At 39.8% G+C, this 24,382-nt stretch overlaps 1 protein-coding gene across 2 annotated transcripts in view; it reads left to right on the plus strand.

Annotated features, from left to right (window-relative positions):
* WWC2 (WW and C2 domain containing 2) overlaps positions 1-24,382 on the plus strand; it is a 213,005-nt gene that overhangs the window by 87,614 nt on the left and 101,009 nt on the right. The window contains exons 2-4 of one of the 2 annotated variants that reach the window (XM_054484284.2): positions 5,303-5,412; positions 19,625-19,828; positions 20,619-20,695. In XM_054484284.2, the coding sequence (XP_054340259.1) occupies positions 5,303-5,412; positions 19,625-19,828; positions 20,619-20,695 (391 nt within the window). The remainder of the gene's footprint in view (positions 1-5,302; positions 5,413-19,624; positions 19,829-20,618; positions 20,696-24,382) is intronic. The other variant, XM_063664319.1, reaches the window with a different exon arrangement.

Raw genomic sequence — 24,382 nt, forward strand, 5'->3', positions numbered from 1 at the left:
GAGGGGATGCGAGACATGTAGAGAGGAGTGGGGTGTGTGGGTCTGGGGGAGCAGACCTGGGAGACAACGCAGTTGTGTTCAGATATTTGAAAGTCTGTCATGTGGAGGAGGTATCAAACTAGTTCTCCTTGGTACCAGGTGACAAAACTCATGCCAGCTGTAGGAGGACCAGACCTAGGACCAACAGAGGGGAGAATTGTCTGAGGACCCAAGCAGGTGCAGACATGACGTGAACTAATCTGAAGAAATGATCTTGGTTAGGCCACCTCGTTATGTTTCCTGCCAGCTCTGTAGCACTGGGTGAATCATTTAAATCTTGGAGCAGCAGTCTCCTTCCTAACCCATTGCACCAGGCTAAGGGCCTTCCTGGCCAAGTCCTAGGGTGACAAATTAGTTATCTGCTTGGCTGTCCTCACCTTGGCTCCCCAGGGCAAGCACCAACTCCTTTCCTTGTTATACGTTATACCCCCCCACTGCACACAGACAGGATCTAAAACACAGGACTTTGTGACACGTTTTATGTTTCACATAAAACACAAAATTCTGGATGTGTCACATACAGAATTAAATCTGTAAAAAATGGGAATAGGGGCTGGGCGCGGTGGCTTATGTCTATAATCTCAGCACTTTGGGAGGCCAAGGCGGGTGGATTACCTGAGGTCAGGAGTTTGAGACCCGCCTGGCCAACATGGTGAAACCCTGTCTCTACTAAAAATACAAAAATTAGCTGGGCGTGGTGGCACGCACCTGTAGTCCCAGCTACACAGGAGGCTGAGCAGGAGAATCACTCGAACCTGGGAGGCGGAGGTTGCAATGAGCCGAGATTGTGTCACTGCACTCTAGCCTGGGCGACAGAACGAGATTCCGTCTCAAATAATAATAATAATAATAGGCACGGTGTGGTGGCTCACGCCTGTAATCCTAGCATTTTGGGAGGCTGAGGGAGGTGGATTGCCTGAGGTCAGGAGTTTGAGACCAGTCAGGCCAACATGGTGAAACCCCGTCTCTACTGAAAATACAAAAAAATTAGCCAGGCGTGGTGGCAGGCGCCTGCAATCCCAGCTACTCGAGAGGCTGAGGCAGGGTAATTGCTTGAACCAGGGAGGTGGAGGTGGAGGTTGCAGTGAGCCGAGATCGTCTGCACTCTGGCCTGGGTGACAGAGCGAGACTCAGTCTCAAAAAAAAAAAAAGTTATTTCGAGGGAACTAACTGACATCATTATAAATGAAGATTCTTTTAGGACTGTGGAAAGATTTCTAGTGCTTTATCCTTGCTTTAAAATTCAAGTTGTGAAACACATCTTTACTTCCTCCCTGTTCTCTTAGAGCAGTTCAGTGATGTTTCTGTGAGCAGATTCTGTAGTAATCATAAGCAGTTGACAGGATTCGCTCTGCTTTGTGTTAGCCAAACAATGAGAACAACAGATGCTACAAAGTAAAAATAACTGTTAAGACTTTTAATGTGTGTGCTAAACTGTATATTTGGGAGGCTCTGAATTGTGGCAAGAGTTTTAGTAACCTGAAATGTTTTTTTCAAGTGCTTATTCATTTAGTGCAATTAGTACAAACTCAGTTTTTTTTGGAGTTGTGCTTGTACTCACACAGTACTCACCATCGTGTAATTGTGAAGTGAACAAATACATCACTGTGTGGCATCTCATGTCATAGGACACGTACTTGAGTTGACAATAAATATTAAATGACTGTGAAAGAATGATATAATGCCAGCAAGGAGAGGAAATACCATGCAGAGTTAAATTTTGCATATAAACGTTAGCAAAGTGCTGCAGTAAATTACCGTTTTCTTCATAATATGAAATTCCTTTGCATGGTGCAAAGGAAGACCTTTTTAAGCAAAGGGTAATCTCTGGAATTCAGCATTAAGACTAGTTAATTTCAGGATTTTGTTGTTATTGTTGTTGTTGCTTGTTGTTGCTCCTTTGCGGGGAACAAACCAAAAACAAACTCCATCCATTTTTACTTACTTAACATCAAAGAAAGCTTGAATGTGTAAGAAATTCCTTGTGCACAAGAGGAAGAAATTTAAAAGTTAATTAACATTTCCATTCGCTGTATTTGTTTTAATTTATATTGTTTGTAATTTTGGAGTACATCTGTTAGTTCTTTTTGCTTTGTGTTACCTCTTAGTACATCATAGTAATATTTTCTTTTTATCAGGATAGCACCATAATTGGGTGCTTAATTTGTTTGGAACCTGAGAATGTTGTTCTATTTATATTTTATAATTTGCATAAGAATTCAATCCTAAAACTTTAATAGTTACAAATATCTATGTAATGGTCTTACTTATTGTAGAAAATAAAGGATTGATATTTGAAGGAACTCTGCAAAGAAATTTTTATATTAAAAATTTTAAGAATGGAATCTTCTGAATTTTTCAGAGTTCACAATTACATGTATACCTATAGATGTAATTGTAGTCTTAGAACAGTGACAATTAAATGCTTATCTGCTAACCAGTTAGTGGAACAAACTGGATTATTTCCAAATGTAATCAAGTTACTATTAACTTGTAATCATAGCACATGCTTTCAAGCTTTTATAACTTCTTCTTCTTAAAGTAATAAATATATTCCTGTCATATTCATGCTTAAGCACATTGAATTGGTGCCTGGGTAATACTGGTCTAATATTTCTGTCACTTAAACTTACCGTTCTCATGTTTCCTCCTTCTTCATTTCTTTAGGATGCATGTGCCTTTTAGACAGCATTGATAATGGAGTTAGTGAAAGAGAATCATCAAACAATGATACAGAGGGTGACCTGGCATAGGAGCTCTATCTAGTTGCTTTATTGAGGTAGTCAAAGAGACCATGTATGTAGACAAGGAGGTGTCCCAGGGTATAGGGATTTTTGATATGGTATCTCACTGTTTGTCAAAAGAAAAATCAATTTTCCGGGGCAGTTTTTGATAGAAGACAGAATTTGAGCACAATTCTAAGAATAAAATGTTTTGCATTTGAAATCAGATTGAGTTCAAATACACTCCATGTTTACAAAGTAAATATGGCCAGTTTCCATATTTGGGTACATTGCTTAACATGTTTGAGATTCATTTTACTCATCTAACATACATTAAAGCTTACCATTTCTCGGATGTTATTCTGTTTAGTTCTCATCTAAACTTAATCTTTCCTCCTACCCCCTTAAAAAAATACATTAGGAAGCTAGGGCTTTTAAGGCTAATGACTTGCTCTAGGTTGTATAGTGAGTAAGTGACAGAATAAAGATTTGAGCCCAGATCTCTTTGATGCCAGATTTCAAGCTCTTCTAAGCCGGTGGTTCCCGCACTTTAGTGTGGAGCAGAATTACCTGGAAAGCATACATTGCTGGGACTTAGAGTTTCTGATTCTACAATAGGGCTCAAGGATTTGTATTATTTCTATTTTTTTTAAAATCATTTTATTTTTTTTAGAGACAGGGTCTTGCTCTGTTGCCCAGGCTGGAATTCAGTGGTGCAATCATGGCTCACTGCAGCCTTGAACTCCTGGGCTCAGGTGATGCTCCCATCTTGACTTCCCAGAGTACGGAGATTACAGGCATGAGCCACCATGCTTGGCTAATTTTTTATTTTTTTAGAGACAGGGTCTCACTGTGTCGCCCAGGCTGGTCTTGAACTCCTGGTCTCAGCTATCCTCCTGCCTCAGCCTTCTAAAGTGTTGGAATTACCAGGCGTGAGCCATGGTGCCCAACCAGAATTTGTATTTGTAACAAGGTCCCAGATGTTGATGCTGCTGGTTCTGGGAACTATATTCTGAGAACCACAGTTCTATGCTGTGCTGCCTGACTTGATTCCTCTGAGGGATAAATGAGAGAATTCACATGTGCTTGTGTTAATAATCATTGACATTTATTGACCACTTATAATGTCCTGGATGCTCTTCCAAGTTAATTCCTTTTTATCCTGAGTTTATTTTAGGAGCTAGTTAAATTGCAGGGAGAATATGTGAGGGTATAATCACTATTTCAAAAGGAAGGAAACTGAGTAGGAAGAGGTGCCCAGTAAGTGTTCTCACAGTGAGTCAGTGGTAGAGCAGGTTACCCTCATTATTGCTTCTGTCTGCTGAGCTGGTTTGGAAGGCCAGTGTCTTCTTTGGAGCCATCTCCAGAAGGAGAGATTTCATGCTATAGGAAGGTTGAGAGAAAAGTAGACCCTTCCTTTCATCTATTGGTGTTTTTTTTGTCCTTGGAGGACTATTGCAGAGCAGGCCTGGAAAAGAAGAATTTTCCTCCTTTTTATATCATTCTTGAGCATTCTGAAGGGTGGATTATGTACTTTGTTATTCTGATGAATGATATGATTCTGAAAATGACCTATATTTCAGTTGAACTGTGAGATCTTTGATAGTCATTAGCATGGATAAAAGGGATTCCAGGAGATTTTGTGTGTCAGAACCATGCTAGTGGTGCCAGTGCATTAAATTAGAAAATGTGTTGACTGATGGTGGCCACACTCCAGCAAGGCATCTGTGGTGTTAACCTACCCATGGCTGCTCCAGTAGCCAAGGAAAATCTCAAAAGCAAAATGCAAGAGAGTGAGAAAAAAAATCTATCGTAATTAAGTCTGAAACCTGTACTCTGCTTAGGAAACTGTGTGGTTTCTTCATTAGTTTTAAAGAGAAAAAGCCTACAGAGAAAGCGTCTTAAAGAAAAAAATAGTCTTAAGAGAGAGTATAAAGCAATTTCAGAAGATGAGATCAAATTGATATATGAATGAATACTTGATGTATTTGGTTCAGTTAAAAATTTTGTTGAGTGACTATTATGTACAAGATACTTATAAAAAAAATTTGTCCTTCGTCTCAAGGAGAACTTATAGTAGATTTCACAGTTGAATGTTTAGTTAATTTATAAATGAGCGTCCAGTCTGAAATTGGTGTAACCTGATGCGGATCTTGTCTCGATGCTACTCATAGGATTTTCATGATACCAGTATTTGAATACTGGGACATATTTTTCTTTTTAATGGGGTATCTGTTTCACTGCAGAGCTAGAGCTAGATCCCAAGCTTCCTCACTCTCAGCTTGGTGTTCTCCCTGATTTAGGATGCCTTTATTTATTTAGTGTATAGATTTATCTCCAAATATTAAGCAGTGAACTTTCAAAAGGGTATTATGACTTGTTCTACTTTTTTGGATATATACATCTGTATTTTATCCTTGTTTTTTTTTTTTCTTTAAGATTTTAAATGCAACCTAGACACTTGTGGTTAGGGTGCTGAATTTTGACATATGCGCTTTGACGGAAAGAATCACTGGTGTGTCTATTCTGGTTTGTTGTAGGTTAACGAAGCCCTTGTCATTTGCTGATTGTGTTGGGGATGAGCTGCCGTGGGGATGGGAAGCAGGGTTTGACCCTCAGATTGGTGTCTACTACATCGATCACATCAACAGTAAGTTTTCCTTTTTGGTAAAAGCAAACATATCAGAAAAGTAATCCCCCAAAACCTACAGTCACACAAAAGAATAAACATGTTACAAAGTGAATTTCCAAAACCCCATTTTCTTAGTGACTAATATTTAACTGAAATGCCTGTCTTGGTATTTGGGGCATGTACATAGAGTTGTCCTTATGGGGACAGAGAGGGAAAAAGGGTGTCTGGCCTGTGTGCCTGCCTGCCTGCCTGCCTGGTGGGGAATGAGGATTCTCCTTCAGCACAGGTCTGGGAACCTGTGGGGATCAGAGCTGCTGGGCTCCTCTTTCCATGGCCACTGCACCTTCTGACAGGCTCTTCCTTTCCTTGTGTTTGCCACAGAAAGACTTGGGCGTTGGCACAGTGTTGTTTGTAGGCTGCGACTGGGGACGGGTTGGCCCGCATCAGTGGCTCTGGAAGACATAGCATAGCTGGGAAAAGTCCTAAACCTCTTCCTTTTTTCTGTTTCCTGATTTCTTTGTCGTTGGAAGGGAAAAACCTCTCATTTTAACATTTTAAATCTGTCACATCTCTGCCATGGTAAGTCTAGGGCAAAAGATTACTGTGGCCGTGAATGACTTTCAAAAACACATACTTTGAAATATTTTTTATTTATTTGTGTATGTTTGTGTGTGTGTGTTTATATGAATATCTAGTGCTCTATCTACTCCTTTAAAAATTTATTCAGATGGTAGCATACAATACTCATTCATTTTGCTTATTTACTTAAAAATAATTATTTTATTTTTATAGGTTTTGGGGAATACATAATGAATTTATTCCTCATTGTCTTATTTCTTTTAGATCTATTCTTATATTTAAAATTTGTATATGCAGTACTCTGTAGTATCTTTAGGAACAGTATCGCTGTAGCAAAGTGTTTCATTTGATACTCATTAGTAATGGCTTGCAGCTGCCCTTGTGTAGGTAGATGATGTATTTCTCAAGAGGCCAAAAAAGCCTGTATTATTAGCTGCGAGGCACCATCTTCCAGGCGGGTGAGGTGGAAGGGCAGAAAGGAGCATAAGCACTCTGAAGTCCGGTGAGCACATATGGTTAGTGATCTGTTTCAGTAGAACACCTGTCATACACAGCTTGGGAACCAGCTTTCATGTATACTGTACATTATTAATTCAACACAAATACAAATGATAGTTTCTACAAGTTGTTACCTCAGCCTCTTTTATATGACCAGAAGAAATGTGACTTTTCTGTAGAGCTATTATTTATCTCTCCCTGAAAGTTTCTAAAAGTTCTATGAAGAATCAATGATTGTGTTTTTAAGTTAGCTTTTAATTTTGCTTTCTCATAAATGTTTATTGATATACTGTATTAGTATATACCAGGTTTTATTGTGTATCAGTCACTGACAACCAAATGTCATCTGTAAGGGTGAAGTGAACTAATTTTGGTAAAATTAAGTTCATTTTAAGCACTGTGTCTCACCCTTATGTCACTGCAAATAAACAAGTCAGTGAAATACCTGAAATGTATTAACTATTTGACTCTCATTTTTATGCTTATTTTAGATGAATAATTATGTAGCTTTCTTTCCTTAAAGTAGTATTTGGGAAACCAGAAACCAACCTCGCCATCCTGGGTCAGCAAAAATAAGCTCTCTTGGTACCAAAATGAGAAAAGGAATCCTCTCAGCCTCCTTCTCAACACCTACAAACTCTTTGGTATCTAAACCCACCTTCAGGGCTTCCTCCTCTTTCTCAGTGAAGGAGGCATTCCTCTGGACACCTCTACCCCTACAGATACCTCTTAATAACTTTTCTATTTCATCCTTCTCTCCTGTTTGATATCTTTACTAGTTATTTCCTGATTTCTCCCACCATTTCTATTAATAAATGATTCTTTTGTCTTAATGTATAAACACTGGAAACTCTCAAAACGAAACCAAAACTGCAAAAGAAATACAAACAGATGGCGTTAAACTCCCTTTCCTCACCCTCTCAAAACCATCCTTCAACCAGAATCCCTTGCCAGCTGTAGTTGCCTCCTCTTCCCTTCACAGCCAGACTTGCTGAAAGCTGTAGTCTGCAAGAACTCCACTTCCTCCATTGTTCTCCATCATCTCAGAGAACCTGTTCTTGCTGAGGGCACCTAAGACCCCACAATGTAGTTTGGATATTTGTCCCATCTAAGTCTCACGCTGAAATGTAATCTCCATGTTGGAGGTAGGGCCTGACGGGAGGTGATTGGATCATGGGAGTGGATTTCTCATGATGGTTTAGTGCCGTCCCCTTGGTGCTGTCTTTGCTGTAGTGAGTTCTCACAAGATCTGGCTGTTTGAAGGTGTGAAGCATCTTCCGCTTACTCTCTTGCTTCCTCTCTCACCACATAATGTGGTGCTTCCACTTTGCCTTCCGCCATGAGTGAAAGCTCCCTGAGGCCTCCCCAGGAGCCCAGCAGATGCTGGGGCCGTGCTTGTATATCCTGCAGAACTGTGAGTCAGTTAAACCTCTTTTCTTCATAAATTACTCAGTCTCAGGTATTCCTTTATAACAAGGCAAGAAGGGTCTAATACACCCCACAAACTATCAAATCCAAACAACACTGTAGTCTTGTCTCTGTGACTTGCCACCGTGAGTTATTCCCTCCTGCTCTTTACTCTTTGGATTTTGTGACATACTGTTCACATACCTGACCGCACCTGCCCAGCTTTCTTTTGCCTGTTTCTTCTTCACCAGGACCTGCTGTCAGGATTTCTGTAATAGTCTTTAGTCTTCTGCTGTTTGCATGCTGCAGATCTCCTTGGGTGGTAACTTCAGTTACTTCCTTTGGGCTGCTGGCTGCCACATCTGTCTAAGTCTTTCTCAGAGTCCAGATCCATGTGTTCTATTCCTTGCTAGAAGGCTCTTCCTAGTCTGCTTGCACTAGCCTCTCCTTTTTCATCTCCTGCCCTGCCTGGCACTGGAGGCCTTTAGGAGGACCCCGTGCCTCCTCAGCTGGCTGCCTTTCTTTGCATCTGTAGAATCTAGCCTGAGCACTCTCTGCACAGCCCCTAGGCCCTCCCTTTGACTGAAGGCCACATCCTTCTAGGGGCAGTCTGCTCAGGTGCCACTGCTTCCCACAGGCCTTCTCTGATACCCACCCCTCCACCTCACAGGTCCCCGTCCCATTCTGGTCGAGTGCCCCATCCAGATATTTCTGGAGGACCAGGTGCATAGGGATTTTTTTAAAAAGCATTTTCATATTGCATTTATGTTATTTTTTGTATGTTTTCCTCACTAAATTGTGAGCTTCTTGAGGGCAATGACTGCATCTTTTATGTTTTCATTGCAGGGCAACTAGTATAATGAGAAACTCTTGAAATGTTGAAAAGAAGAGCTTTATTGTTTAACTCAGCAATCAAAAGCTTTCTGTTCTTATTTAAAGGAATTAAAGTACATTTCAAGTATAAATTATGTGTCAAAAAACACCATTTTGAATATTTTAAAACTTTGCTATTAGAATATAAAATTTTAAGTCTGCTATTTTGCTGTAATGGTAATGGTATTCTGGTGGTCCGATGTACCCAAATTACCAACAGCAAACAGTTCACCCACTGAAAACGATCTGGTCCATTGTCTCATTAATCTTCAAGACATTCCTGTGAAGTAGTTTGGGAAGCAAATGGTATTATCTTCTCAAACAGCTGTTCCACACATATGTTGTGTTCTGACATTGTATAGTTTCAGCATCATTTTCTCATTATTTAAATAAAAAATGAAATAAGGAATAGCCAAACATTTCTAAGAAACACTATTGAATATTTAGAAGTAAAAGATGTGACCTTGACAGTAAACGTTATTTTAGGCCGTAAGTGTTGTATGATCATATTCGCCTTTCAGTGGGTGTATGTGGAGTGGGGGTATAGATGCCAACGAGGGATGTTTGCAACTAACTAGAAGGTAAATAAGGAGGTATGGTTTATAAGGTTTTGATATTATTAATACAACCAGAAGTAAATCACTTTTTGGTAGAGTCAGAGTTGTACCGTAATTTTTTTTTCTTTCTTTTAGTAATCAAGGTTTCGTTTACATACACAAAAATGCACAGATTTTAAGCGTGTATTTTGAGTGGAGTTTGACGTATGTATAATCGTTTGTAACTTGCCCCCGCGTCAAGGTACGAACTTCTTCTGTCACCCTAGTAAGTTCTGTCCTGCCCCTTTCCAGTCAGCCCTTCCTACTGCGGCAGACATTGTTCTGATTTCTATCACCATAGCTTAGTTTTGTCTGTTCTGGAACTTCATGTAAAAAGATTGTGTTCAGTTTTGGGAATAGATTCTTTCAGCGTGTTTTGCAGTTTGCACCTGTAGTCCCACCTACTTGGGAGGCAGTTTGCACCTGTGGTCACACCTACTTGGGAGGCTGAGGTGGGCAGATTGCTGGAGCCTAGGAGTTCAAGGCTGCAATGCGCTGTGATCACACCACTGCACTCCAGCCTGGTTGACAGAATGAGACCCTGTCTCAAAACAAACAAAAAGTAATGGTGTATAGGAGAAAAGTAGAAAATATAGATAAGTGAAAAGAAGAAAAATTACCTATGTTCATACAACCCAGAGTTAACTAAGTATTCTAAAATCTTTTGATGTGTATCCTTCCAGACTTTTTCATATTGATACACACATGCACATATACACAGTTTCTTAAAATTTATTTTTGTCTTCATTTTTTGGGGGTAGAGATAGCATCTCTCTGTGTTGCCCAGACTGGTCTTAAATCTGACCGCAAGGAATCCCCCCGTCTCACACACAGCTTTAAATGTATTTTACATCGCAAATGGGATTATATTATATATACTGTTTTATAAACTTTTTCATTTAATGTATAATTTTCACCAAAAATTTTTTTGCACCATCATATCAATTCTTTTGATAATAGAACTTCAAATTTCTGTCAGATGATTTTCATAGAATGTAGTCAAGATTCTTTGAAGCTGAGCATGGTGGCTCTTGCTTGTAGTCCCAGCTACTCAGGAGGGTGAGGTGGGAGGATCGCTAGAGCCTAAGAGCTCAAGGCCAGGCTTGGTAACATATAAGACCTCGTCTCTTTAAAAAAAAAAAAAAAAAAAAAAAAAGGTCCTTTTGTGCTGTTGCATAAACCCTTCTGTGGCACATCATTCCTTTCAAAATGGGTTTCATATTCATTTACTGGACATTCGAGACTAGCCTATGGGCTAGTCCTTCTTGGGGTATTGGTAAAGAAATGAGATTGTGTAGTGAAATAAGGAAAGGACCACCACCATGCCAGGAGAACACGGGGAAACATGAAGAAGCAGCCTTTCCATTCTAAAGAGTGTAGCCACGGCTACTTGGAGAAAGTGCTTTAAGCTGACACCAAAGAGATCACTGAGTTAACCAGGCTGGAGAAAAAGAGGGTGGGGAGGAAGGAGGACCACAAGTAGATTCAAAGGTCTCAAGAAGCTAGAGAAAGCAGGACTTGAGGAGAGACATGCGGGAAATTCAGTGCAGCTGAAGGCTGCTGTGACTGCGGTAACCGGGGGTTTTGACTGGGGCAGGGAACGGGCCAGGTTCTTTTGTCGGGAATCTTTCAAAGCCCTCTTTAATTACTGCCTGTTCCATGGAACTGTACTCTTTTCAGCCAGAAGAAACGCATTTGTGTCTAAACTGCCATGGTACTAGCCATTCTCATACAGTAGCCATGCACATAGCCATTCTCCGCTCGAGGCACTAATTGTGTTCTACATATATCTATGTCACTATTTCTTCTACATTTTGTAAGTTTCTTGGAAGGAGGGATCATGCCCGATTATCTTATTTTTCCAAACTCTGTAGTAGATGGTCAATAATTGTCTGTAGAAATTAACGAACAAATAATAAATAAATATAGCAGATACTTTATAAAAAGGAAGATAAGGAAAGTTACTTATATTCATTTGATTTATTCTTCCTGAGCACAGTAGGAAGAATAGAAATACGCATTATAGACAAAAAAAACTTCTTTGAAGAATCTAATGTTATCTTCTATGATAAGCTGTTGTAATTCACATGTGTTCTCTACCTATAAAGTTTCACATCTGTAAAACTGATGGAATGTGAATTCCCTTGAGGTCCAGGGCATTTTAACAGTATTATATATTGCTTCTTGAATATAGTAGAAAACAGCAAGTTCTATTAGAATGCCATGAGCTCCCAAGGCTACTAGGTCTTAATAAAAAATGCCACATTTGTATAATATACTTAAGTATTTACATTTAAAAAATAATCTTCACAAATCTATTCTGCAAATACAGCGATGGAGATGAAGCACCATCCTGTTCTATGAAGCCTTCTTCTAAGATGCCTTTGGGAACCCTCTTTTGTAGTTCATATTTGAATTGTGCAGTATTTCAGAAATGAGAATGCTTCCCGCTGACTCTCTTGTAATATGCGGTGTTTAAACCAGTCTATTGGAGTGTTTTTCCTGACCTATCCAAGACAAATGCTGATAGTTTATTATCATCATCATTATTGCACTTTATTCATTTAAGTGTCAGTCAGTGTTTTGTGGCATTTTAGCCAGTGACAAATATTTTATTGAAATATACCGTGTCCCCAAGATGGAGGGAAATATGATTGGCTGAAACCTCAAAAGATTGAGAGAGAACTGAGAGTACGTATCTTATAATTATTATAACTTAAGAACATTTCAGATTTTTAACATACATTTTTAATTTTTATTATCTCTTTATTTCATTAGTTTATTAATTATGTATCTCATCGTCACAAATTGTCCCAGAACTTAGTGGTTTAAAATAATATTTATTATCCCATGGTTTCTGTGGGCCATGAATCTAGGCAAGACTTGGCTGGATCCTCTGGCTCAGGGTCTCTGTGGTGGTTTGCAATCAAGGTGTCAGCCAGGCTGCAGTCACCTCCCGGCTGACTGGAGAAAGATTTGCTTCCAAGCCACTCGTGCGGTTGTTGGCAGGATTCACTTCCTTGTTGGCTGCTGACCACAGGCCTCCCTCATTCCATGCCACGTGGGCCTCTCCACAGGACAGCTCACAACGGGGCAGCTTGCTTTGTTAGAGCCAAAAAGCCAAGAAGAATCAGGGAGAGAGAGAGTGAGCAGGACAACAGCACAGTCTTTTGTAACCTAATCTCAGAAGTAATATCTTGTCACTTATTCTATGTTCTGTTCATTAGAAGCAAGCCATCAGATCTAGCCCATACTCAAGAGGCATAAATTACTAGGAGATGAGGATTATTGGGAGTCATCTACAGTTCTGAAAACTTTTGAAGACCATACATTTATATTTGTTAGAGGATGAGTTCTATACTTTGAGGCAGGTTGCACTCACATATGTAAATATTGGAAATAGATACAGGTATTAAATATCAGGATAATCAGAGACCTGAGTTATAATGAATATTTAAACCTGAGAAGTTTGGACTCTTATTGACTGATCTCTGCCCATCTCCCACATTCTCCAGATGGCCGGGCTGCCTTGTGGTGGTGATGTCCTTGAAGATTCTTGGCTGGAGGGTCTGTCCATCCTGTACATCTCTTGTTTAGACATCAGCTCTAGCATACAGTTTGTTTGTTTTTTTCACAGTTAAGTGAGATATACATCTTTTGCATATTTAAATATTTACATCTTTAAAATTAGTGTTTAAAATACTACTTTAGAGAAAGCTCAACTTTAGCCAGTGAGTGTGAGGCAAGAGCTCTAGGTCTAAAGCAGTGGTTGCATTGTGCCCGTCTGACTCAGGCCATTTTGTTGATCACCCAGGGCTTCTCTTGGCCTCAAAAGGACCCAGGCTTCACAGCCTGAATCACTTTAGTTTAGAGTCATCCCTTATCCCTAGAGGCCAGATTAAACACCCCCACAGAACCAGTCTGGTCTCTAGAAATTCCTGTGGGCCAAGTCAGATGCCCTCTGACTTATTAACGAACAAATAATGTATAAATATAGCAGATTATTCTCTAGGTTTTGACTTGCTGTAGCTCTTGGGGCCAACCAGAAATACTTCGCAGGGCTACATTAAGATTGAGATTACCAGGCAAAGCTTTTTGAAGACAGTATGTGTCCCTGGGCATTCCAGAAAATTGATAGTATTTCTATTCTAATCTATCAGGAACAGCTTCTTACGTTCATATAGTGGCCAGCCCTATGGCCCATCTTGTTTTGATTATACCCAAGATTTAATTTATAGAGGTGACTGAGTGATGATGGGAAGAGGTCAGTGCCATTGAAAGAAGTCTTATTATAGTTCTCAAGGGAAGGGGGCATACTACAGCATTCCGGGCCACATAGTGCGGAAGCGCATCGGTTCGTTGGGAGGCAGAAGGAGCAGAGGAGAAATCATGGCCCAGAGCCTGTGTTGTGGTTTCCTGGGGAAGGAATGAGTGAGGCGGGGTAGGCAATCTGAACAAGTTTAGGATTGGCTAGACTGAATAATTTCAGCAGACTGTGGGTTATGGGAATGGTCTCTAGTTGTCCAGTGTCTTCCCTGGGGGTGACGTAGGGCAGGGGAAATACTGGTTTGGAGTGTGAGTTAGATAAAAGAGAGGTTAGGGATATGGGCTTTGGACTGTTGGTTTACATATGAAGGATGGGCTCATGGGAGTCATCTGCTGTCTCTAAGAATTAAATTAGCCCTGGGAGGGGCAGTCTCTTCCCAGACAGCAAGGCCCCCAAGACATCAAAGCATCATAAAATATATAAAATTTTAAAAAATGATCAATACACCATCCACTGACAAATGGAAAGTGCAGCATTATGTGTCATACTAAGAAACTTTGAGAAGCAATATTTTCTTGATTGTTTTTCAGTCTCATTTGCTGATCTGCCCCTTACATCTTGTATAAATACATATGTGGTGGAGTGTGCAAATTCCACTAAGGGAAGAGGGAGCAGAGTGGATATAATATTATAATTTATTAAGTTACAAGTCTCTTTTTTCCCCAGTGTTGCTGCCATGTGCACAGATTGAGGGGAAGTGTTGAGCATATGTATATATAATTCATTTGTTACAGCTGACTCTATCCCATTTTCATCAGCTGGTTCAAGCCAGGGTAGGTTAACATGGGTGCAGAGTGATCTGTGGAGCCTTAGTTCTAGACACAGATGCTCTCTGGAGTCAAGGCTGGGGAAAGGAATGTGACTTTATAATTTCTTTGCTTTTGCAATCTAAGTATCAGAGACAGTGTTATAGCTTGCTGGCATTAAAGGCTTTTTGTATTTTGCAGTATCTCATTTAATCTTCCAAACAGCCCCCTGAATTAGCTCCATTTTATTAAGGAGGAAATTGAACCCTGGAAAGGTTTAAGAACCTGCTCAAGGTCACACAGTTTGTAAATGACACACCTGGATTTGAACTCAGTTAGACTGAATACAGGGTTTATGATCTTAACTACTGGGATATTACAACTCAGTTCTTTTTTCCAGTATTCATATTCTTAAAACTTCCTCAGGACTCAAAATAATTCATTTGCTTTTTTTTTTTTTAAACTTTCATTATGACCTGAGTCTCAGTATTGTCAATGTACATTCCAATATGGAATCATTTTAATTATTCAGGTATTAGGTGGAAGGAAGAGTTATCCCTCCTTTTCCTGTTTAGTTTTTCACAGCGCGGGTACCTCAGCCCTTCTGAGGTACCTGCATTATCACTCAGGTGGTAGTGCTACCGTATCATTTTGTTTTTTTCTTCTTCCTCCTGCACCTCTGTCCCTTCTCATCCCCTTCTAGTAATAAGTGTTGAGGTTCTTGTTGGAACACTTTCCTTTTATATGTTCCATAGTCCTTCTGTATCCACCCCTTTCATTTCCAGTGTGGCCTGGGCTGACTAATGTACACTCTCTACACCCCTAAGAAAGGGGTTGTGGAACTCTGAGTGGGCTGTGGAAGTATTTTCAGGTATGATATAACATCAAGGGCTTAAAATCTAAGAGTACTGTTATTAATGGTGCACAAAAATGATTTTATTGAGGCAGTTAGGCTGTGCCTTAAACTAATTTTGTTTTACAATAACCAGAGCAGCTTATTTATTCAGTTCTCTAGTAGAATCTTAGAAAACAATTGCTAGAACTTGCTGTTACATTTCTCTATTAATGACAGGTTTATTTTCCTTTTTTATTTTCAAGAGTGATTCTTCCTCTCATTTGTCCCCTGCCTTGCCCATGCGCACAGTGTTATAAGAGCCATCACGGGAGGCTATGACTAGTACAGTCCAAGACCAAACTTCTTCAGTTTTCATCTGCATAGATTATACAAGGGTATGTTGGGTTGAGTTCTCTCAGAAGCAAGCCCTAAGCCAAGAATTTAAGTGAAAGTGGTGTATGAAGGAAATCCCAGGATAAACCAGTAAGGAAATGAGGAAAGAAAGAAAGTGAAGGGAAAGAAACAACTGAAGGTTTTATTTCTGTGAAGTCTCTGACTCCACATGGTTGTGGTGGCTCTAAAGTACAATTTCTACCTCAGAGTTTGCCCTACCTGGGAGTTCTTTCTGTCGTCTTCACTAGTCAGTCATGGGCTGCAGGTGAGTTAGCGAAGTGCTCTAGAGCGGTCAGACATCCATCAGCAACAAACAGCAGGCCGTGGCAGAAAGACCCGAGAATACCAGGATAGGACACCAACAGTGTCCACTAGAAAGGCTGCATCAGAAAATATTTGTCCATATTTCACCCTCTTTTTACAATCGAGAGACGTGAGAGTAAGAGAGGTAAAATACTTCTCTTAGAGTCTCACATCTGGCTAGGTGGATATGGAACCCACACGGCCTTACTCCCTAATCAGTGCTCTTTTCAACAGCTGGTAGTGGCAAAGGATTTTTATTGCTGTTCCATTATACCTCATTTCTCTTTATCAGTCATCATCAGTCATTCATTTGAACCTTGTAAAGCATATTTTAATAATAAACTGTAAATCAGCTTTATTATTATATACAAATACATAAATTGCATCTATTTTCACTGTACAATTCCTGAGTTTTGACAAGTGTATACCATGTAACTATCACAATAATCAAGATAGGGAACATTTCCATCCCCTCAAAAAGAGCTTTCTTCTTGCTCTCTTGTAACAAGTACTTCTCAGTACTGCTGGGCCCAGGCAACCACTTTCTGTCATTGGATTAGCTTTACTTTTGCCCAAATTTCATATAAATGGAATCATACAGCATGTGGTCTTTTGTGTCTGGCATCTTTTCACTCAGCATGTGTTTGAGAGTCTTATATATTGCTGTTGAGTATTTTGTTTCATTTTATTGCTGAGTAGTATTTTATTGTATGGATGTACCACAATTTGCTTAGCCATTACCTGTAATAGTTTTGTCTATTATGAATAAAGCTGTTAATGAGCATTTGTTTAGAGGTCTTTTGTAGATACATATTTTCATATCTCTTGGGTAAATAACAAGTTGTAGGATTGCTGGGTTGTATGGTAATTGCTAAGTTGTTCTCCAAAGTGATTGCACCATTTTAGATTTCCAGTAGCAATGAATGAGAATTCCAATTGCACCACATCCTCTTCAACACTTGGCATTGCCAGTTGTTAAATTCTAGCCATTTTACATAGTGAGCAGTGGTATCCCATTATAGTTTTGACTTGTATTTCCCTGATGATTAGTGATGTTGAGTCTCTTTTCATCTGCTTACTGGCTATTTGAACAATAGTCAGTAGATGTGCAGGTTTATTTTTGGACTCTATTCTGTTGCAACATAGCTGTTTTATCTAGATTATGCTTATTCCATCATTTCTACATTTCGAGATCTGTTTCTATTGACTGATTTTTCTCCTGATTATGGGACATATTTTTGTGCTTTTTATGTTGGTAACATTATAGTGGATGCTAGACATTATAAAGTTGGTTTTGTTGTTGTTGTTTTCATTGAGTGCTAGGTTTTGTGCCTTTTAGGGAGTTTTATACTTTTTTTCTTCTGACCGGCAGTTAAGTTACTTGCTGACCAGCTTGGTCCTTTAGAAGCTTGTTTCAAAGCTTTGTTAGGTTAGGTTCAGAGTAGCCTTTACCCTATGTCTTATTTAGCTCCGTTGTTAAGGTGTAACTTTGCTGTGGTGTCCACTGGATTCCCTAGATGTTCACTGTGGCCTTTCTCCTCTGGCTGGTCATAATTTGAAACTGTCACAGCCCTGTGTGAGCTTGGGGAATTTATCTGCCTATAGCATCCCAGTTGTCCTTTGCCTGGCCTTGTGCATTTCCCCTTGTCATCTTAGCATTCACTCACAGACTTCTTGTGACCCCTGTGCAAATTTCTGGAACTTCTCCAGTCTCTGGAGCTTCTCCTGTGCTTTGCTTTACAAATTCCACCTGTCATGGCTTCCGTGAAATCCGCTTCCCTCTCCCTTCAATTCAGCAGTGCCTCCTTTCTCTGCTTGAGTTACCCCTCTTTGCACTGCTGTCCAAAAAGTGCTTTCAGACAGAAATGTAGGATAATCGTGGGGTTCATTTCCCTTCTTTCAGAGATCACAATCCTGTACTACTGTTGTCCAACATCTGAAAACCGTTGTTCATATATTTTCGCTTCTAGTTACAGTGGCCCTGTTTTTCCACCATTGGCCTTCTTTGTGTTTTTAAAAATCTCTGTTGGCCTTTTGTGTATGAAGCTTCATGTGTTTTCTGTATTAAAGCCGTGCTTCTTTTTGTCCCACATTATCCCATTTGTGTTTGCTGTTGTTGGGAGTGGGGTCCACTCAGATACGATGTCCTGCTAGAGACGAGATCTTAAGTCACAATACCATAGTTTTTATGCCTTTGAACTATTCTACTTTTATTTTAAAACATGTATTACTGAAGACAACACACGGAAAAGTACGTAGACTGAAATAACAAAGTTTAGCAAATATTTTAGAAGTGAACTGTGTAATTTCGATGGGTGAAAGAAATAGAACATCAGCATCCAGGAAACCTCTTTTATTTACTCTGTCCCATTCTCAACCCCTTCCTCTACTGGCAAATGGCCACTCTCCTTTCTTTCACAGCAGAGGGGTCCAGTACATGTCTGCAGACACAGGGGGATATCTCTTAACCAACCTACACTAACCATCACCAAAACTATCCATTCTCTTGTATACACCGTGGTATCCCAGTGCTGGACACCAGTACACTCCAACTCCTTGGCCCAACATGTGGTCAGAAACATGTGAATTTTTAAATGTGAGAACATAAAATGTTTAGGGTAATCTGATTCTTTTGTTTTTGTTTTTCTTCATGTTTTATGGCCCCTACTGTAGCTTTACAGTAAAGAATGTGTTTGGAGTTTTAAACTGAGTGTAAGCTGCCATGGAAGACAGAGGATAAAGGGCTGACTTGCAGATGAGGTGGCTGGGGCTCCTTCTGGAGGAGGCAGCATGTGAATGCTGTTGCAGAGCACTGGTTCTTGGGCTCGGCTGCTCACTGGAATCACCTGAGCAGCTTTTAAATCTACAGTGCCTGGGTTCCACCCACAGAAACTCTAGTTGGTCTGGGTTTTTTTTAAAAAAGGGTCTCTGGTTGATTGTAGTTTGCGGAAGTGCAGAAGCAAGAACCAGGACCTTAGGCTAGAGCATTCTGTATAAACAGGACCAGAGTTTTGTTTGTTTGTTCATTTTTAAATTTCAGATCCACTGCGGACTCACCGATATTTTTGTAAAATACAAGAAAATGTGAATTACTAGAAAAGTGAAAATGTATACACACAAAGAAATGCACAATGTTTATCAACAGATAAACAATAACTAACTAAAATCGCTATAATGATTACAAAATGTTTTCTCTCTATTTCTGTCCTTACTGTTGTGGACATGAAACTGAGTTCATGGACCGGTGCTGGTCTGCAGAGTAGACCAGCTTTGATGAGTGCTGATGCAGAGGGCAGTGTGGCTAGAGTCCTGTATTAGGTGAATGAAGGTAGGTTGGGTCCCGATTATGCAGGGCCTTGAGTGCTGGAATGAATAGCTTGGCTTTTATTCTGTAGGCACTGGGGAATCACAGAATTCTTGAATGATCTGATTGACAACATTGTGTGTGGTAGATTTATAGTGAGAATACACTGTTGATGAGAACCTGGAAGAGGAAGGAAGTTGATGAGACTGGGTAAAATAAAACTATAAAATTTCTGGAGCAGTCACTCCAGCACAGCTAAATAAAATCCTTAGAGGATACAAGAACTTAAGCTAGCCTACTCCCTAAAGCTTAAACAATCCGGAAAACAAAGTTAAATTCTAAAAAATACCCTCCACCTAATGTTTTCAGAAACCACACAGATAGAAGATCCAAGAAAACAATGGAGGGGAGAACAGGAGAAGATGCTCAAGGACTACCTCTCTGTGGCACAGGATGCCCTCCGGACACAGAAGGAACTGTACCATGTGAAGGAGCAGAGGCTGGCGCTGGCCCTGGATGAATACGTGCGATTAAATGATGCCTATAAGGAAAAGTCAAGTTCTCGCACAAGCTGTAAGTACAGTGTGGCTATTCAGACTTTAGAAGTGGAGACTGAATTGTAGATAACAGAAGACCACTTACATTTCTATGGAGTTTAATTTTGAGTCCTTTTCCCTCCTAAGCAGGAAGAGTCTCTCAAAACCGTTGAGAGGTGAGGGCACACCCCAGATTTTCTCACCCCTACTTCAGATAAAAGAATCCCCATTTGGGGGTTATGCATGCCTTCTGTTTCTGCACCTGCCTCTGCCAGGTTGCCTTTTGTGCATTTACGAGTTAATTTTTACCTTTTCAGGACAGTGCAAGTAGTTTGGCCCTTTTTGCTACTTTTGTACAATATTTTTAGTGGGGAGGAACTGGAACTATTACATAGAGTGTAATTTCTGTTGACCATCTGCGTTGATTTACCGCTCCCTCGTTGACTATTTGGAGCTGGCTTTGTTTAAAGAAGCAGCTGTGATGAGCTCAGCAGTTCTGCTTAAATTATAAATTCCTTGATACAATGCAAAACTCTGATATACTGCTGCAGTATAGTCCTCTAAGGACATAGTGTGTATAAAATCCAGAAGAAAATTAAGCACCAAGTCTTAATGACATTTCTCTTTACGGAGTTAAAAAAAATGGTAGAGGTTTGAAGATTACTTTTTATATTTAGGTGTCTGATGAATGGCAATAAAAGAATTATAAAAAGAAAGCAAGTATTCACAGAAGCACATAAATCTTGTTTTTAGCTTCAGTAAATTCTAAGCTGAGAACTAGTTATGCAGCTTGTAAATAATTAGTTTTTCTTTTTTCTCTATAAAAGTATTCTCAGGATCTTCATCCAGTACTAAATATGATCCCGATATTTTAAAAGCTGAGATCTCCACTACAAGATTAAGGGTAAGAGGTTTTAAATTGTGGTTCTATGTTGACCCATATGCATAGAGTCTGAAGGCTGTGGAAGGGGCTTTAGTGATCAGTTCTCATCTCCATTTGGTGTAGAAAACTCCTCCCCTTATCTCTGATGAGTGGTCCTCCTACCTTGATGTGAACAAGTTCAGAGTATGGGATAGTCTTTATTATTGAGACAATGTGTTCCATTATTGGGCAGTGTTTTTTTTTGTTTTGTTTTTTGTTTTTTTTTGAGATGAAGTCTCACTCTGTCACCCAGGCTAGCGCACTGCAATCTCCGCCTCCTGGGTTCGAGCAATTCTCCTGCCTCAGCCTCCAGAGAAGCTGGGATTACAGGCGTGTGCCACCATGCACAACTAATTTTAGTATTTTTAGTAGAGATGGGGTTTCACCATGTTGGCCAGGCTGGTCACATCGGTCTTGAACTCCTGACCTCAAGTGATCTGCCCGCCTTAGCCTCCCAAAGTGCTGGGATTATAGGTGTGAGTCACTGCGCCTGGCCTATTGGGCAGTTTTATTGTTAGCAGTTAGAATATTGAATCAAAATTTGAGTCTTGTAACTTGCTTTCCCTCATTGTGCTGAGTTTTGTCCTCCAGAGTTAAGCCAAGTTGCTCTTTTGTCAGACAACCCAATATTTCAAGATGCCCACAACTTAAAAGTCTAAGTCAGACTTTACTAGGTCCGCATAATGCCTCATGGAGAGGTGTTTCCTGAATCTTGGCCTGAATCTTTTTAACTAAACTGTTGTTAAGGCCAGAACTTGTTTATCCTTGATTTTTAGAATATTAAAGTCTGGTCACCAAGTAAATAAACTCATGTAACCAATACCCTGGTCTTGAACTAGGTTATTACCATGATTTCTCCTCATTATTTCCCCTCTCCCTTAAGGTGGTACTAGCCTCATGAGCACTGAGGGTTAATTTTTCACCTGCTTTGAACTTCCTAAGACGGGATACCATATGTATTAATTTGATGGCTCGCCTTGCTCAACAGCATTTTGAGATCCACATTCATTTTTGTTGCTGTATAGTGTTCCACTTTTGTGTACATACCATAAATTCTTTATCTCATGTAATATTGATGTACATTAAAGTTTATTTCAATTTCTGATTATTAAAAATTATGCCTTAATGTACATGTCTATTATGCATTATATGTGGAACACTTATATGTGGACCCTTAAAAGGAGATCAAATATACTGAGATAGAGAATAAAACAGTGGTTACCGTGGACCTCGGGGTTGGGGCGGAGGTGAGGGGAGATGAAATGGTGAGATGTGGTTCAAAGGATAAAAGGTGCAGATATGTGGGATGAACAAGTCTACAGATGTAATGTACAACATGAGGACTATAGGGAATAACATTGTATTGTATTAGGGATTCTTGTTAAATAAGTTAAATAAGTAGATTTTGTGACAAAAAATGGTAACTGTGTGAGTTGATAGATATGTTCATTTGATTCACTATAGTAATCATTTTACTATCTCCACGTATCCCATAACATCATGTTGTAAGCCTCAAATATACACAATAAAACTTATTTAAAAAAATACAGCCATGGCTCACTTAACAACGGGTATACATTCTGAGAAATGTATTGTTAGGCAATTCCCTTGTCCTGTGAACATCACAGAGTATACTAATGCAAGCCCGTATCATAGGGCTACTATACACCTCAGCTATATGGGATAGCCTATTGCTTCCAGGTTACAAACCTGTACCGTATGATACTCTACTGAGTACTGTAAGTACGTATTGTAAGTACATTCAGTACCTAGAATTATAACACACAGTGGTATTTGTGTCTAAACTTACCCAATGGTAGAAAAGGCAGTGCGAGACATACCGTCTTATATGCAGGGAAATGTGGACATGTGGCACCTGACTGTACATATCTCAGTGGATACTGCCAGTTTCAGCCCTTCTTACTTGCTCATGTCTGCACTAAGTCTCTAAGTTACTTTATGCACAGGCTTTTGCCTACATCTCACAAGTTTTGAATTTTATATTTCCATTGTTATTCAGATCAAAATATTTTCTAACTTCCTTTATGATTTCTCATATGAGTGCTTTGCTTAATTTTCAAACAATTGGAGATTTTCTTTTATTATTGACATCAACTTAAATACATTGTATTTTTCAGTTCAAAAACTTATATTTGAAGCTGGGTGCAGTGGCTCACACCTGTAATCCCAGCACTTTGGGAGGCCAAGGTGGGAGGATCGCTTGAGGCCAGGTGTTCAAGACCAGCCTGGGCATCATAACAAGACATAATCTCTATTAAAATTAAAAAAAGTTTTAATCTCAGAATTTCTATTTGGTTATTTTTCAATTGTTTCTAGTTACTTGCCCAAATTCTGCACGTTAATGTGTAATTTTTGAACACTTTGTCATCCTAGAGAGGATTTAGTTTTGTTTCTTCTAGGTAGTCAGGCCAGGGGCAGGTAATTTTAATATAATCATGATTTGAGCTGACTGTAGCCTGGGCTTCAGTCCTTCTCTAAGGGCGGGTCAATTTCCAGTTTCCCTTTTCTTTTGGGGCAAAGCTCTTCAAAATCCCAGTTGAACTCTTGAGGTGTTTTACCAGGGCCCCTTCCGTTCGATAGAGGCTGAACTTCACGTCTCTTCCCTATGCCTTAGCTCTGTGGGGCTGCCAGCCCTTCTCTGTGTCTCAGATGCTCAGTCACTGCATGCTCCCAGCCTTTCACTTTCTCTGTTGTGTGGGCAAATACCTCAAAAGCAGAAACAGTGCCACGTTTGGATTATGACACTGAGCTTCCCTTATCTTTTGGATTTTTTTTTTTTTGACAGAGTCTTGCTCTGTTTCCCAGGCTGGAGTACAGTGGCGCCATCTCAGCTCACTGCAAGCTCCGCCTCCTGGGTTCAGGGGATTCTCCTGCCTCAGCCTTCCAAGTAGCTGGGACTACAGGTGCCTGCCACCACGCGCGGCTAATTTTTTGTATTTTTAGTAGAGATGGGGTTTCGCCATGTTGGCCAGGCTGGTTTCGAACACCTGACCTCGTGATCCGCCCACCTCAGCCTCCCAAAGTGCTGGGATTACAGGCGTAAGCCACGGCGCCCGGCCTCTTTTGGATCTTTAACACAAGTTCTTGCTGCCTTAGTTCTCGAATGTCCTCAAATAGATGTGTGTGTTTGTTTTCTCATAATTTTTCTATTTCTTTATAGAAAAAGAGTATGAAAAAGGTTTGTCTACACTTACTGGAAGCAAATCTCTTTAGTTTGGATTTCTTTATTTATGAAGTCATCATTCTATGTCACTGTACAATAAATACCACTCCATGGTGTCCTGGGCCCTTTACTTTGTCAGTCCATCCATAATTCTCTGTTCTTGCAATGGTTTGTCAAATGCCTTGGTACTGTGTCTCTGTACCGTGTCTATATGTTTGTTTCTGTGATCTACTAGGCTAGATACCTTATCTTAAAAAAAAGGAAATGAAGACATTTTTGTCAAAACTTACTCTCAATAAACTCCAATACTCAAGCTGTGCACTTCTCAGCAAATTATTGTTACTTCCCTCTGAAATTTTCATCCTTTTCATAGTTCTTATCTTTGCAAGACACACTGTAAATGGAATAGCCACAGTAAGCTATTAATCTGTACACTTAGATCCTCTAAGAAATATGCACACTGAGGGAGGGATTTAGAAACAAAA

Source organism: Pongo pygmaeus, chromosome 3 (genome assembly GCF_028885625.2).
Source record: "Pongo pygmaeus isolate AG05252 chromosome 3, NHGRI_mPonPyg2-v2.0_pri, whole genome shotgun sequence".
NCBI classification, from domain to species: domain Eukaryota; kingdom Metazoa; phylum Chordata; class Mammalia; order Primates; family Hominidae; genus Pongo; species Pongo pygmaeus.